The sequence below is a fragment of the Pelodiscus sinensis genome, chromosome 13, assembly GCF_052426305.1.
Source record: "Pelodiscus sinensis isolate ZL-2025 chromosome 13, ASM5242630v1, whole genome shotgun sequence".
Classification (NCBI taxonomy): domain Eukaryota; kingdom Metazoa; phylum Chordata; order Testudines; family Trionychidae; genus Pelodiscus; species Pelodiscus sinensis.
Window position 1 is genome coordinate 18,037,442 of NC_143064.1, and position 16,014 is coordinate 18,053,455.

The 16,014-nt window shown below is 39.7% G+C and overlaps 1 protein-coding gene across 3 annotated transcripts in view; it reads right to left on the reverse strand.

The window, feature by feature from the left end:
• Positions 1 to 16,014, reverse strand: part of TENM1 (teneurin transmembrane protein 1) — a 744,434-nt gene that overhangs the window by 447,729 nt on the left and 280,691 nt on the right. For all 3 annotated transcript variants that reach the window (XM_089781839.1, XM_089781838.1, XM_089781840.1), the window contains one exon: positions 5,908 to 6,184. In XM_089781839.1, coding sequence (XP_089637965.1) covers positions 5,908 to 6,124 — 217 coding nt within the window. In that variant the 5' untranslated portion in view covers positions 6,125 to 6,184. The remainder of the gene's footprint in view (positions 1 to 5,907; positions 6,185 to 16,014) is intronic.

A 16,014-nucleotide genomic window follows, 5' to 3' on the forward strand; every position in this document is an offset into this window, starting at 1 on the left:
AGAGAGCGCCGGCCCCAGGCGCTCGGCGCTTGGGGGGGGAGGAAGAGCGCCAGCGCCGGCCCCAGGTGCGCAGCACTTGGGGGAGAGATCGCTGGCCCCGGGCGCACGGCGCTTGGGGGAGGACGGGGGAGAGCGCCGGCCCCGGGCGCGCGGCGCTTGAGGGGAGAGCGCCGGCCCCGGAATGCGGCTATGGGGGGGCCCCGCCCCCCGGGCGAACGGCCACGCCCCCTGGCGCCCGGCAACCCCAGACGGTTGGGGACCACTGATCTAATAAACCATCTTGTTAGTCTTTAAAGTGCTACATAGTCCTGTATTTTGCTTCAGCTACACCAGACTAACACGGCTACATTACTATCCCTATTCTTCATCATTGCAGTGACGCTATACCAGATACTTGTCCTGTCTAGAATTCATTCCTCTAAACTGGCATTTTCCATAATAATATAAATTAGTCTGTAAGGAATACAGCTTCTTTCTTTACATCTCCAAAAACTGTCAGACTAGAATTTACTCTTATTCATATCCATGTAAACAAAGAGTAATTCCTTAAGGAATGTTGTTTTGCTGCCATAAAATGAAATGAGAATAAAATTCGTAGACTACATATCCAGCAAAGGAAAACAAAATTCCATACCAGAATCATCTAGATGTATCTTACCAGGAATCAACAATACATATGGTGCGTCTTGCCAATATTGCCCCATCACTCTAAACTATCAAATAATCTATTGGCCAGTCCTGCAAAGAGTTAATTTTCTGTGTTTGCCAGGAACCATCAACTACATTATATTTGATCTGCCAGAAATTTACTTGTCTTTCACACATGAATAATATATTGTTGGTTTATAAGACCTTTAGGTAAACAAAGAAATGTGAATGTTCCAATTACTTAAAAATAATCGGCCTTGATAAAATTAGTCATTACAGTTATACTTGAATCTTCAATAGAAAATAATTTATGATACACTGTGGACAAATGAAAAATTGTGTATCAAAACTGAGAAAGCCAGCCAATTCTTACAGCCAAATCTCGAGCTGTCAAATAACTGAGTTTCCACTGAAAATCACTCCAAATCTAAATTAATCTCACATCAAAAATTCTCTAAGACACATCACTTGATGTTCAGCAACAGTCACATGGCATGTTAACTTATATACCCACTGTTGATTTCTGAACTTTCTCCAAGTAAAACTTGTTTTAAACAACTAATAAAACAATCCTCCTCAAAGAAATGGATTTAGAAAGCAGATATTAAAGAAGGAAAGACAAAGACATGAAAAGAGTTCCAGGCACAATTAATAAACTATCTTGTAAGTCTTTAAAGTGCTACATGACTACTTCTTTTGTTTTACCAAGATCAGACTAACATGGCTACCTCTCTGTAATTTTCCAACATTGTGTTAATAAAAAAAATATTTTCAAGAAAGCAAATTTCATAATTTTACAAACAAATGGCTTTACAAGGGGTGTTTGCTACAAATATTAATACTAACACATTTGCATTAAATAATCAAAGATATTTTTGAAGAAAAGCAAATACAGGTTGAACCTCTCTATGCTGGGACTCTCTGGTCTGGCAACATCCTTGGTCCAGCTAGACCATGGATGTTCCTGGACCAGTGAGTCCCGGTGGAGGACCAGCCACCGAGAGCGCTGAAGGGGCCAGTAGCTCAGTCAGGCTGGCTGCAAGGGGGCAGTGGCTGGGAACCCTGCCACAGGAGTCTGGCTGGGCTGGCGCAGCAGAGGGCTCCGGCATGACAGTGGGCTCCAGTGGGGCAGTGGACACCAGCGGGGCTGGTAGCCTAGTGCAGCATCCCAAACAGAGCCCAGAAGAATCAGCGGCAGGGGCGGAGCTGGCCGGGAGGCTGGGGACCGGCCGGGAGGCTGGGGACCAGCCGGTGAGCCCAGCTGGACTGGCCGCAGGAGGGGAGCCTGCAGGGAGGCTGTTGGCTGGGCCAGAAGCAGAGCCGGGCTAAGGGGATCTTTGGGGGGGGGTGTCAGAATTGACCTCCCCCAGTCCAGCAAACTCCCTTGTTTGGGACAGCTCAGGTCCCAAAGGTGATGGACCAGGAAGGTCCAATCTGTACCTCTGACAAAATGTTGGTATTGAGTTCACAGTACACAGACCACAGAAGATTCATACAATTACTGGATTAGTGCCATATTTATATATATTTTCTACTCTGTGAAAGGACACCTATTTCAATGAAAACCTTATGAATAGAACAAAATACTACTAATAAACTCTTGACACTAGTAGTCACAATGATGTGGTCAAACTGCCAGCAATAATTTACTTGACAAAAAATGGTGACAGCCTGGCATGAAAGATTTTGTTTTTAGATCGTGAGTCATGTTTTAGTTCTGTTGCTGTGTATTGAAGACATAAGAAATATTCTAGCTGAACAAGACTGATTTTTTTTTCATCGGAATACAATGCTTATGTGTGTATTAATGTTAATACAGAATTTTTGCATTTCTGAACATTTGGATTCATAACTAGAAGTGTTTTGCAATTTTAAATATATTAGACCCCCCAAAAGCTATGAAAATATACTCCTTTTAAAGTTTCCCATTATTCATTGTATATTTTTAGCGACTTTGCTTTTCTCACATTCCCCAACCAGAATTCACCACATTTGTTTGCTCTCTCAGCTTTCATCATTATCCCTTTATTCGTGACTCTTGTTTCCTTATCTATTGCCACACATTAGATAGGTAGTGTTCACATGCCTTAACCCCACGTCAACATCCACTAATCGCCATTTTTTTTTCTGAACTGCACTTTGCTTCAGTGCTGTCTAGTAGTTGGAGCAGGAGACAGCCAATAAATATCTTTACTTCTGATTCTTCCATTAACTCACTAAATAACTATGTGTATGTTACCTGACAGTCTCAGTGTCTCAAATTATAAAATAGAGATAATAATACTTATCCACCTCTGGAAAGTACATTGAGATCCCTACAACACAGTGGCACAGTGCTGTAATACAAGTGCAGGATATTATTCCCTTCCCAGATTTTCACTAATATAAGCTGACAACATTCAAAATCTTTTTAGACAGATATTACAAAAAAAAAAGTTTACAAATAAAGCCTGCAAAATTAAAGATGTATCTAATACAGAATGTCAGCAACATTTTGGTGGGGTATGGGAACCCAAATTCCAAATATACCCTTATTACTTTGGAGTAGGGTCAGACTCATAACTAAATAAGGACCTATTTTTTTCCTGTTCTTGTTTGAGTGAAACCCCCAAAATCAGAAATTCCCAAATACACTAAGCAAATGATGAATATTCAAAAAAGTTGCCCCCAACCCTGCTTCCGCTAGCCACCCCTCTTCCCCCATCTCCGCAGGACAGCCCTGCTGCCCCCAAGCTTGCTTCCCGGCAGCCGGTTTCCCTCCCCACATACACACCTTCTCCCACAGCCCGTCCCGCTCTCCTCCCCTCCCGGCAGCCATGCTGAGGCCCGGTATTTTTTTCCCCGCGGCCCAGTATCGGGCTGCGGCCCATAGTTTGGGAAACACTGCACTAAAGAATAATAATTTTAAAAAAGCCCAACCCTGAAACAACTGCTCATGAAGCTCCCTGATGCTGCTCAGGACCAAATTTACAATAACATCCCCCCTAATCCCGGACCTGGAGTTTTCTCTCTGTTACCCAAGATACACAAACCTGGAAAACCCGGATGATCCATCATTCAAGCATTGGCACACTTACAACAGGATTATCTGGCTATATTGACTCTCTACTCAGAACCTATGCTCACCTAATCCAACTCTTGAGTAAGATGAGAACTCTGTCTCTTAAGCCAAACTTTTGTTTGAACAAATTATTTGCCCAATCACTTACTAATCTATATGACAATTGGCAGGTGAAACATATGTGCTGAATTTGTGGGAGAACAAATCAATATGATTTGTGCCAGCACAAAGATGTGGGGATGAATTTCTGGCATTGCAAACCCATATACAATGTAATTCTTGGCAGAACAAATCTATACAATTACGGACTATGACAATTATGCAACACTGAATTTGTCACAAGAGAAAACTTTTTTATAAGATTTCTGGTAAGACAAGCAAATTTTATCTCCATCAGACAACTTAATATATTAGCATATTGTATCAAATATAACAGAAGTATTAACACGTATAACATAACCAATATGCACTAAATAATAATATATTGGCAGACCCATTTCAGGAAAGTATTTGTATTCAAGATGTCAATTAGGCAAGTGCCTACCTGAAAAATGATATCGTAAATCACATGGTTGGGGAGGGGAAGGGAAGGGAGTATCATATGGCATTTTGCAGCAGGAAAAAACTGTGTGAATTTCAAGAAGTTAGGACTTAACCATTTCTAGAAAGGAAATCATCAGGAGTTAATCCCATTAGATTATTGGTTGGATTTCCTCATAAAATACACTTATCAGAGTAATAAGCCTTTGTAACATCAGGAAGGATAAACTCAAAACATAACAAATGTTAAGCACACCCACTTAATTCTTGCAGGACAAGGTAAGGACTTGGCAAGTTAAACATATATAAATGAAATCTTGGTCAAAATAACTTGAATGGATCCTGTATTCAAATATGTAATAAATTATAGCTTTTTATTTTCCTCAACACAATTGCTTTGCAGCTGTGTGCCCCATTTCTGTATATGCACTGAAAGATTTCTAGGATAGAAATAAGTCCCCCCTGAGTTAGGTCTATACTTAAACAAAAAAGAGTTGTTTGTTTTAGTCTTTAAAATACATTATTTTTCCTTCAGTTTGTAAATGACTTGACTATTAGGAGGATTACACCAATTTTGTTTAAGAGGATTGTTGCATTTGGATTTACAAGCACGTAGACAGATTAACTTTAAGGTTGAAGGTTATTTAGTACCTGGATCAAATCCATTTGTAAACTATAAACCAGTCATCTTTGGTATAGGTAATCACAACCTATAAACAATATTTGCCAACCATTTACACATCATGGTCTGAGGCACAGCATAGTAATTAGAAGGTGATAGCTAAAAAATACTTAGGAAAGTAACTACTGTCACTCAGATTCTGTAGTGTGGTAATGGGTGCCAAATGATGACTTTTGTAATCACTGTCTGCCTTTAAAAGTAATAGAATCAATAGAATTATCAGCCTGTAAGGGTCCTAAAGAGGTTGTGTAGTCCAGCACCCAGTACTCATGGCTAGAGTTACCAGATGGTTTCAAAAAAATACCAGACACACTAGATCTCAGATTGGGGTGGGGGTGACCGGCTGGGAGGGGAGCAGGGCTGGCCGGAAGGAGCACGGCTGGCCGGGAGGAGATTGGGGGAGGGAAGAGGGAACCAGCCAGCAGGAAGCAGGGCTAGCTGGGAGGGGGTGGGGGAAACAGGGCTGGCTGGGCGGGAACTGGCCGGTGGGGAGCGGGGCTGGCCGGGAGGGGAGGAGGAACCGGCCGGCAGAGAGCAGATGTGGCCTGGGCGCATGCAGATCCCGGGATGCTGCCCATCCCACGCACAGTCCTGGCAGGGTGCACGGGCGAGTCCGGCCCTGGGGATTCCATCCCATCCCGGCCCTGCCGCCCTCCTCTCTACTGTGTAGTTGCGTATGGCCTGGCTGGTACCAGCCAGGCAGTATGCAACTACATATTGATACTCATGATAATAATAAAACTTACTTAATTAGAAAATACCGGGCATTTATATGTCTGGTATTTTCTCAATTTGTTTCCCAGACAGAAAGCTCAAATACCGGACTGTCCAGTTCAATACCGGACACCTAGCGACCCTATTCCTCGCAGGGCTATTTTTTATCTAAACCACCGCATATGATTCTATGTTTGCTGGTATGCAAATGCCTTTTTATGACACTTTTCATAATTAGTGAAAATGAAAATCAATTGAGTACCTTGAGTAGATTTGTCAACAACAGTTCTTTTTCTGCTATGGCTGTTGTAGTTCAGTCTTAGTTCTTGGCTATATTCATTTAGAGTTTCTCTGGAGTCATAGGATTGTCTTGGTTTTCTCCCATCTTCACTCTCATCTGAAGAACTTGTATAAGCTAGATCCATTTCATGCTTAACTTTTGACAGTGGCTGGTAGGGTTTGCAGTCCATCTGCTCCATTTCTGATTAAGTACTCTCAAAGTCATGAAAACAAGGAATGGATCCCCTAAGGAAATGGTCCTGGAAAAGACAAAAATCCATCTCAGATATTACACATAAATATTGGCTATTCAGGGCAAAACAAACAAACAAACAAACAAAAAAATGACATTAAATCACTGTGATTGAGAGAAGCAGCTGGCTCACAGGTTTTCAAGAAACACTATCAAAATAGCTTTGATAAAACCCCAAATCAAATGATTTTTATTAAGTCAGAGTACTAATATTCTCTTATACTTCATTCATAAAGTACATTGTGAACAAAATATATGATGAATGGAATTATAAAGTACATTATAATACCATTTGAGTAGAAAACCTGAATTTCTAGTTATTGAAATTATTGGATCTAATAATTTATTTATCTAAAAATCTGTGTGCCCTCAAACATTACATTTGTAGATTCTTTTTAACAGAAAGTTCCAGAAATCAAAGAGCGTTCTAGTCCTCTGGCAGTGTTTGGTTACATAAATTAAAATGTCTTACTAGTTGACTGGACATTTGACACTGTAAAACTCTTAGGCATGTTTAAAATTAAAATGGATAGCTTATGACGGATCCAGAATACCTATCATAATTAATTCAGAAAAAGTGACATTTTCCCTTTAAATAATGTGAATTTCTTAAAAAAAAACCTCTTTTAGCTCAAAGCAACATGAGTCCATACAGAAAGAGACACAATGAAACCTTTAGAGAGATATGAAAAATTCACTGTTAGCTCAAGCACTTATCATACCATTATTAGCAATGAAGTTTCATCTGCCTAACAGGTGAATTTGGCCTATAGTCTCACTTTTTTGAATATATTTCTATCAAAGTTAATGGAAATTTTATGGTGAAAGGGTAACACTTTACCACTGCTTCATACAGCAGCAACAGTTAGCTCCAAGACTAAATCCAAGACCAGTAATTTGTCCAATAAAGGTATGTCTACACAGCCGTTTTTCCGAAAAAAAAATTTCACTCACATCCACACTGTAATCATTTAAAAAAAAAAAAAAAAAAAAAAGAACATCGAAAGAACAGAGGGTTTTTTCTGACGTTGATAAACCTCTTTCTACAAGGAAGAAGCCTTTTTTTGAAAGAGCTCTTTCGGAAAAAGGCGTGTGTGGACAGGGACATGGGAATTATTTTGAAAGAAGAAAGAGGGAAAAGCACAGGTGCCCTGGTGACCACTCCGTCCATAATAATCACAGCTTCAATGTGAGACAATGTCCATTCAGTGTGGACACTATCTTCAAAAAAGCAGATTGCTTTTTTGATGGGCTTTTGTGTGTGGACGCTCTCTTTTGGAAGAAGATTTTTTCAGAAGGATCTCTTCCGGAAAAGTTTCTTCCAAAAGAAGCCTGAAGTCTAGCCTAAGAGACAGAGGTGCAACAAAAGGGGTTTGCTAACACTAGACTAGTAACTAATGTTCATTTAGGAAAAAAAAAAACAGTGCATCAAATAAAAGCACATTAGACTCGTATGCAAAAAAATAAAACTCTAAAACCAAGAAGCTATGTGAGAAATACTTCTGTTAGGCAAAAACGTCTCCCACCAGAAGTTTATAGCTTCTTGTTGATTTTCATATCATCTGAACAAAGCATGGCTAACGCTCAATGTGATTTTCCAAGGCATCTATAATCTGATAACGATGTTTCAACCAATCAACTACAAAATATCAGGGAATGTTCTGGCTATGAATGGCTAGAAATCTATTGATTTTGATTTAAATCAGAAATAAAATGAAAGGTGAAGATAGGGAACAAATGGAGCCCCTGACATCTAACCACCAATATCACAACTTCAACTGCCTTTGTACTTGTTCACAGACCAAAGCACTGGCTGATAGACTGATTCCAGCCTTATAACATCCTCAATCTTAGCTCTGCCACACTCTCAATACAATTAAAAATGTTGACACTGAAAGGAAAAGTTTTTCTGTGAGAAACTGAAAAACTTGGGATTATATACAATACTGTAAAATTCAAAGTATCAAATACCTACTGCTGTGAGCCACTTTTGAAGTGTGTTTCTCTCACCCATTTTACAAGTATATATGACAGTTATGCATTGTATATGTACATACTGTGATAGAGCTCCAAATGTGCTTGTGGGTCCTGCACTTCTGGTGAATAGTGTTCAGCGTCAGGTGTTCACTATGTCCTACTACAGGTTCTCTTTCTTTACTAGAGGCAAGGTTCACAGCCTACTGAGCCATACTCATCACAAGCTAGTCCATAATACAGGAGTGATACCCCACTACAGTCCTGGTCTCCCTATCCAGGGACAGACTCTGTAGTGGTTTAGGGAGGTTGTGGGGAACCCAGGCCCACCCTCTACTCTGGGTTCCAGCCCAGGGACCCTATGGCAGCAGCAACAGATAGGGTTAGTTCTACTCCTAGTCTGGCAACTACTTCTCTGGGCAACTTCCCCAAATGATCCCTTCCAGTATCCTTCCTCTGGTATCTGAGCAGCTCATTCTGTCCTCCACTGCACTCTGCCTGACGTGCAGCTTCCAGCTCTCACCCAGATTCCACTCACTCTCAGTACTTTGGCTCTTCTTTCCTCCTCATGTGCCTCTGAACTAACAGAAGAGGAGTCCTTTTAAGCCAGCCTCAACTGGTTCTTGATTGGCTCCAGGCAGTCTGATTAGCCTGACTCCCTTGGCTCTAGAAGGCTCCTAATTGGTTCCTGATGTTCTAACTTACCTGATTGTCCAGACTGCTCCTGGAAAGTGCCTGCTGGTTCTAGGACAGCTTTACTCACTGAATTTTTTCAGTGGTTACATGTTTACACACAGGGTGGGCAAGTCAGAGCTGGTGCTGGCAGGGAGCCGGGCTTCAAATCAGCTCCCCACGAGCACCAGCTCTCACATGTGTCCCTTTCCCCCATTGCTGCTGCCTCTGATACAGATACAGCAGCGTGGGGTGGAGTGGGGAGGCTTGAAAGCCAGCTTCCTGCAGATACTACCTGCTCTCCCCCACTCTTTGTACTGCTTCCTATCAGAGGCAGCAGCATGGTGAGGCAGGGACAAGGCAGGTGGCTCTGTGGGAGGCAGTGGAGAAGGGAGGAAGAGGCTCTGTGGGAGCCAACATGCCCAGGGAGCCAGCTTAAAAGCCTATTCCTTAGGAGCAGTGGCTCCCGCCTGCCCAACCCTTGCTGCATATCAGAGGCAGCAAGGGGGGTGGTGCATGTGGTCATTACAATTAACCAATAAGCTTTGGCTTATCGGTTAATCATGTAAATTACTAGACACTAACATCCCTAATATGGAAATGGGGAACATGGATGCACACAGAGCCCCTGGCATTCGAGAGGGAATAAGAGAGAACCCTGGCACAGGATGCCAGGTCAAATAGGGGGCAACACAGCCCCTCTCACATGTGAAAGTGGGCACATACAGAGCCCCAGTAAGAGGAAGAGTGGGGCATTTGGGGATCTGGGACATGGAAGAAAGATAAATGGGGATACACACATGGGAATGTGGGACAACAGTATGGGGTGGGAGGAGAGAGAGAGCCTGTAGCATTTGGTGGAGATGTCAAGATGGGACAAATAAGCTCTGGCATGCAAGGATAGGGAGAATGGGGGACACACTAAGCCCTCAGCATAAAAGGGAAGGGTTTCAGGATATTCTTGAAATAGAATGGAATAGTAGGGTGGCAAAGGTAATTTAAAAAGCAATGAAAAAATGCAGTGTTCCCGTTATGTGCACTCTGTTCTGCTTTGAAAAACAACAAAGTACCTTATATATATGAAATCACATTTAGCTCAATTAAGCTGTAAAACTAAACATATGTCTAGTTTAATGCATTTTCCCCTTATGACTGCATAACACACACCCCCACACACATTTCTATGCACACCTATTGTATGCAAGGCACAAAGAGACTTACAGAAGCCAGTACTACCTTTGTGCACCTTGAACCTTTTAAAAATGTACAAAGGTTCCTATGGAAGAAAAGCCTTGTGGCTTATCTATTTTGCAGGAGGTCCACACAAGGTGAATTCTGGCTGCACAAATCTTTTGTGAGAAACCGAAAAACTTGGGATTATATACAATATTGTAAAATTCAAGGTATCAAATACTTACCGCTGCGACACACTTGTAAAATGGGTTAGAGAAACACATTTCAGAAATATATATAACAATGATGTATCCTATGTTTCTACAAAATAAAAAGTCTCCACTGATTATGAAAACTGAGTACTGCAAAGATATACATTTAACAGCTTTAACTGGTGCAATATTGGAAAATGGAAAGCTTCAATGTTTAGTTTTAACTCTGTAAAGTAGGAATGTGAAAGGTTAACCACTAAGCATCAGCGTAAATGGGTAATGCTTACCGGTACTGGTTAACTGATAGGGGCTAGAGTCACTCCTTGCTCATCCCAGGCAGGGGGGACTGCTCCAGCCCACCACCTCCTTGTCCCACCACCACAACCACCCACCCCTTTGTACTTCAGGGTCCGCAGCAAAGCCTCCTCATGTGCCAGGCCAACAATCCTTGCCAGCTCCACTCCTGGGGAAGTGGATTCCCCGTGGCAGCAAAGCCTCCCTCGGAGCGGGGCTGGCAGAGGCTTGCAGCCCCGCTCCGAGGGAGGCTCCACTGTGGGTACTGCAGTACAAAGCTTATTTAAGCTTTATACTGCAGTGCCCTGAATAGTGTAACCACTATGATTTTTAGCCATTACATCCCTACTGCAAAGTATTTTGCTACATATAACTATTACTGTTCTTATATTTACTATTTTTTCATGACTTCTGTTTCACTGTCCTGCGTATACACGATTTTCCCATTTAAATACAGAAAGGATATTCAAAGACAGGTAACTTTGTGAAGCATTCTCTGAAAGGCAATAGCTATACTGCCCCCTTCTGTTCTTTTAATAGAGCAGAGGAGAAAATGTCAAAGCTTGTTTGTGGGACAGCACAACTCCATTCTCTTCCTAGGACTACAGGAGGCTCTTCTGCCATCTGTAATTATGGTCACCTCTTCATTCTTATGAGGGCCTGGGGTGTATAGTGGGGTCTGGGAAGAGCTACAGATCAGTCGGTTTTCACACAACAATTTCCTTCAAGTCCCAGGGTCCTGTTCCTCAAATAACTATGTCTTTCACCCCATTCCACAGAGGATCAGGAAGAATCAACTATGTCACAGAAAATCGGGCAGAAGGATTATCAACAGAAATACAATGCAGACATAGTAGATCTCAGGAAAAATCCTGCACTGCCTACCTATTCTCAAAAGGGATGAGGACCAGGAAATTCAGTGTGCCTGATCCTCTGCTTCAATACACTTTCTTTTTTCTGCAAAAGTTGTTCCATTTCCTCTTCTAGAGTTACACTGGCATTACAACTTAACATAGAAAACTATACAAAGGGGCTTCTCTTGGACAATTTCAGCAATCTCTTAAAAAAAACCCTACACATGGGAGAACCTTGTGTTTTCCCCATTTTTGTTTGGTGTCCTGAAACTCTAACTACTTAATCTTATCCTAAGGCAGGGTAAAAATTGTTATTGTAAGAAATGGCAAAGGACTTGATAACATATTTATGATACAAGAAAATATGATAAAAACCAACCAAACAATTCTTCAATCTCTAATGGTGTAAAGGCACATCTACACTGCAGGGCAAAAGGTGAATTAAGATACTTAACATCAGCAATGACAACTGCGTAGCTGAAGCTGAAATAGTTTAATTTGGCTTTTGGAGCTGTCTACACAGCAGGAAGTCAAAGGAAGGACACTCTTCTTCATCTTCCCTTACTCCTCATGAAATGAGGATTACAGGAGTCGGAGTAAGAAGTCCTCCATCTCTAAATTATTTGGAAATAACAGCTTTCTATGTAGATGCACACAATGTTATTTCAAAATAACGTCAGTTATTCCAAAATAACGCTGCGGAGTAGACATACCCCAAGAGATTTAGTCAAGTCCATTCAATGCTGATGTGTTAAGATCATTTGAATCTAAAACCCACCACTGGTAGTCTGTATCTTGCAGTGTGTGTGTGGGGGGGAGGGGGGGTAGATTGTGTTAAAACAATAGTCTAAGGGTGTCTACACAGGTTTCTTAAAGAAACTGGCTTTCTTCTGGCTAAAGGAGATATCTAGCTGATCAATATCAAGTTGCCCTTGTCAGTGAAATGATAAAGTCTCATAAAACCACACAGCTACCATGAATGACCTTTGCATGAGTGACTTAATGTTTTTCTTCCCACTGAGAAAGAAAGGTCAGAAAAGAACCAATCTATGTGCTGTCATAGAAGGATTTTTTGTTTGGTTTGTTTTTTAAATACATTTGTAAGCTCTGAATGGCACAGATAATTCCTAGCCTTATATAAAAAATAGAAACCGTATATAATTTAAAGTTAAATTCCTAGAACAGAAAGCCCACACAACTACTCATTTACATTTAGCTGTGAAATATTTAGTCTGAAGAGTTTTCTAAGGACTAGAAAAAGGAAGTACAGCAAAGGGATGGAACCTTTTAAAAACTGCAACAGACATGCATATTTAATGCACATTTTATATGAAATTTGTCAACATAACTCTGCGGTTTATGGGAAATGTAGTCTACCATGGAAACTATGAGTATGTGCACACTGATTGATGTGTACTTCAGATCAGTATTTGTTTCATTTGTTATATTGCACATGTTCCCGTTCTCAAGGAACTTTGGATAGATGCTAGTCTGGCCACCATCAAGGTTCATTTATTTCAGAGGAAAATGCCCTTACTGATTACTAAAATTAACACCAAATCCTGAGATTATCACAGTAGCTCATCCAGTTTATTATCCATAATGATAATTCCTATATGTAGGTTGGAAGAATTACATTTGTATAAGTACATGCCTATTCCTCCTTACACATACAAACTGATGAAAAAATATTCTCAGTGATCACTGAAATTCATAGTTACACAACATAAGAAAAAAATACTACTTAGGAACTTATTAAAATCTTGTTTAAGAATATTTATATAATGTATGATGCTGAAAGTTTGTTACTCCACAGTTAGATACCATTAACTTTTCTCAGTCTCAGCATCTCCTGACATTAAATAATTATTCTCTGACTCTCCCTATAGTCTGCCCTCCCCCCCAATCTCCCAGAACAGTGAAAAAGTAAATGGGGGAGAGAGCTATTAAACCCATAATTTGCACAGATATGGAAATTTAAATAAAAAATTAAAAAATCTTGAAAATAAACATTGATATTACACATGAAATTATAAAAACACATAATTCAATTTTACTAAACCCATAGATACAGAACTTATATTGGACAAGTATGTGCATACAAAATATTCTTGTGGCTGAACATAACACTTTGTAGGTGAACAGTACTAACATAGACAAGGGAGAGTATTGCAACCTTGTTGTACTATTTTGATCACTGCTATTGTTTGATAAAATTAAATAGAATTAAAATGTAAATGCAATTATATGATGCAAACACAATAATCAATAATTATTGTTTGCACATATTTATATAACAAATTCATTAGACAGCCTGCTGCTTCTCTATTTTGCTCTCCCTGGCAGGTGAGAGGGTATATTAACACACATAATTCTCCTGGATGGTGAGTCAAAGTTCTGTCAAATGTTGCTGGTATCTCATGACAACTGACCAAAGGCTTTCATTATTTTAAAAAATGCAGTTCAATAGCCCTGTTGTATTTTTCCTTTTCTTATTATATAGTCAGCTCATTCTCTCTTGAAAAAGAGCAATTTGTGCATCAGGTTTGTTGTAATCAAAAAGGAAGAATACTTTCAGTCTGAAATGAAATACTGTACGTGACATTTAAAAAGAAAAAACACCCTTAAAAATTAAATGCTATAAGATGATGATACCAGGACAAAAAGCTATGACTTTGGTACAGATCGCTAGAAGTATCTTAATATAAACATTGGTTCATATATAATAAGCACAACGATTACTAATATATTCCTCATGGGAATATTTTACAGCATTGTTATATGCGACAATAATACAAATAAGCAATACTGTCCCACTTTCCAAGCAGATATGGAGGTTTTGGACTTTTAGAATAGACTACTACTTTGTTGAGAGAGAAGAGTGTTAGAGATCCAGGATATCAGATAATAGAATTAGAGAAATAATAATAATGTAGGTAACAGTGAGAGAATGAAAGATATACCATGCAGAAAAGAAGGCATGTTTACAGATGAGATTTGGAAACACGTAATAGATTGAATTAATAGATATAGAAAGGCTGCTCAAGTTCATAGGAACAGCACATAAGAGAGCGAGGTGGTAAGAATATCCGGCTTGTAAAACATAAGTAATAAGAAGGGGAAACAAAATCAATGAGATCATCCATGGGGAATTTTACAAACAAAGATGGCATTTTTAATTGAATCCTGAAACAAATGGTGAATCAACAGTTCTTCAAAGATGATGTGATATGTTTGCATTTCCTTGTCTAGGAAAAAGTTATTTCGACTCTGTACAAATTGAAATCTGGAATACTAGGACTTCTAATAATCCAAGTAAAAGAAATAAAGTAATGGATGAAGATTTTAGCTGAGACAGAGTCAAGACACTGGTATAAATGTGTAATATTCTGGACAAGGCAATAGGAATATTTGTCCCACAAAAGATTGGCAATATGAGGCCTAAGGGGCAAACACTGCATAAGGCCTGATATAAGGAAATAGATGGAAGATACAGTATTGTACATGTGCTTTACACCAAAGAGAAATGTTTCCATTTTTCAGTGCAGAATGGTTCTAGCTGTGTTGATCCCAAGATATTAGAGACACAAGGTGGGTAAGGTAATATCTTTTATTGGACCAACTTCTGTTGGTGAAAGAGACAAGCTTTCAAGGCATACAGAGTTCTTACCAACAGAAGTTGGTCCAATCAAAGATATTAAGTCATCCACCTTATATGTCTCCATTTTTTTAAATCATGTTCCTGAAGGAAGCTGAAAAGAAGTCACAAGTTTACTCTGTCAAGGAAGAAAAGTCTGATTAACCTCCTCCCCACAAAAAGGTCAATGTTAGATTTAAAGTAATGTTGATGTTTCAACCAAAAGCTACGCATTTTCATATACTGTTGAAAAGACTGAATTGACAACTTATTATTGAGTGTAAATTATTCCTGCCTTGAGGTGGATTATCCAATGGCACATTAGGGAGAACAGATGATAGATAAAATGAATCTATATGAGTAGATGAGTTTTTACACATCTTTTAGCTATATAAGATATGCAAATATAAAACGCAGCATTCAGGGACATAATGTGGATTTGATGGAGGATTTCAGTTTTTTAAACCAATGAGATGGATTACATATATGTATATTTTTCATTGTGAAAGATGAAAGATGGATACTATTAATTTCAATGTTTAATATTCCTCTTCATCTAAAATTAATCAAGGCATAATTTAACTTTTCCTAATAGAAGTTAAAACATCATACACTACATCCAGTGGTTCTAGACAGAACACAACAGAACAAAAACTGCAAAGACAAAATGAATTGGATGATTCCAGCAAGTGTGGATGGCAAGTGTGGCTGTGAATTAAGACATGGTATATGTCAGCTATTTGACCCCTGGTCAACAATACCTTTGAGTTCACCTGGAGGCTTCTCACAAACTATAAAATCCCACCATTTCCTAACGCTTTTATTTATTGGCTGATTACTTGATGCTATTGAGCATGACTCAGGAAGGGGTTCTACCACTCAAGATCAAACTAATTTGTGAGATGAGGCATTTTTAATATATGTGGTTGAATAGTGTGATACAGTTTGTGGACAATTATTTCAGAATAGTCATTGGGACCATGGCTTTTCTGGAGAAAAAAATAATTGGATTTCGGACAAT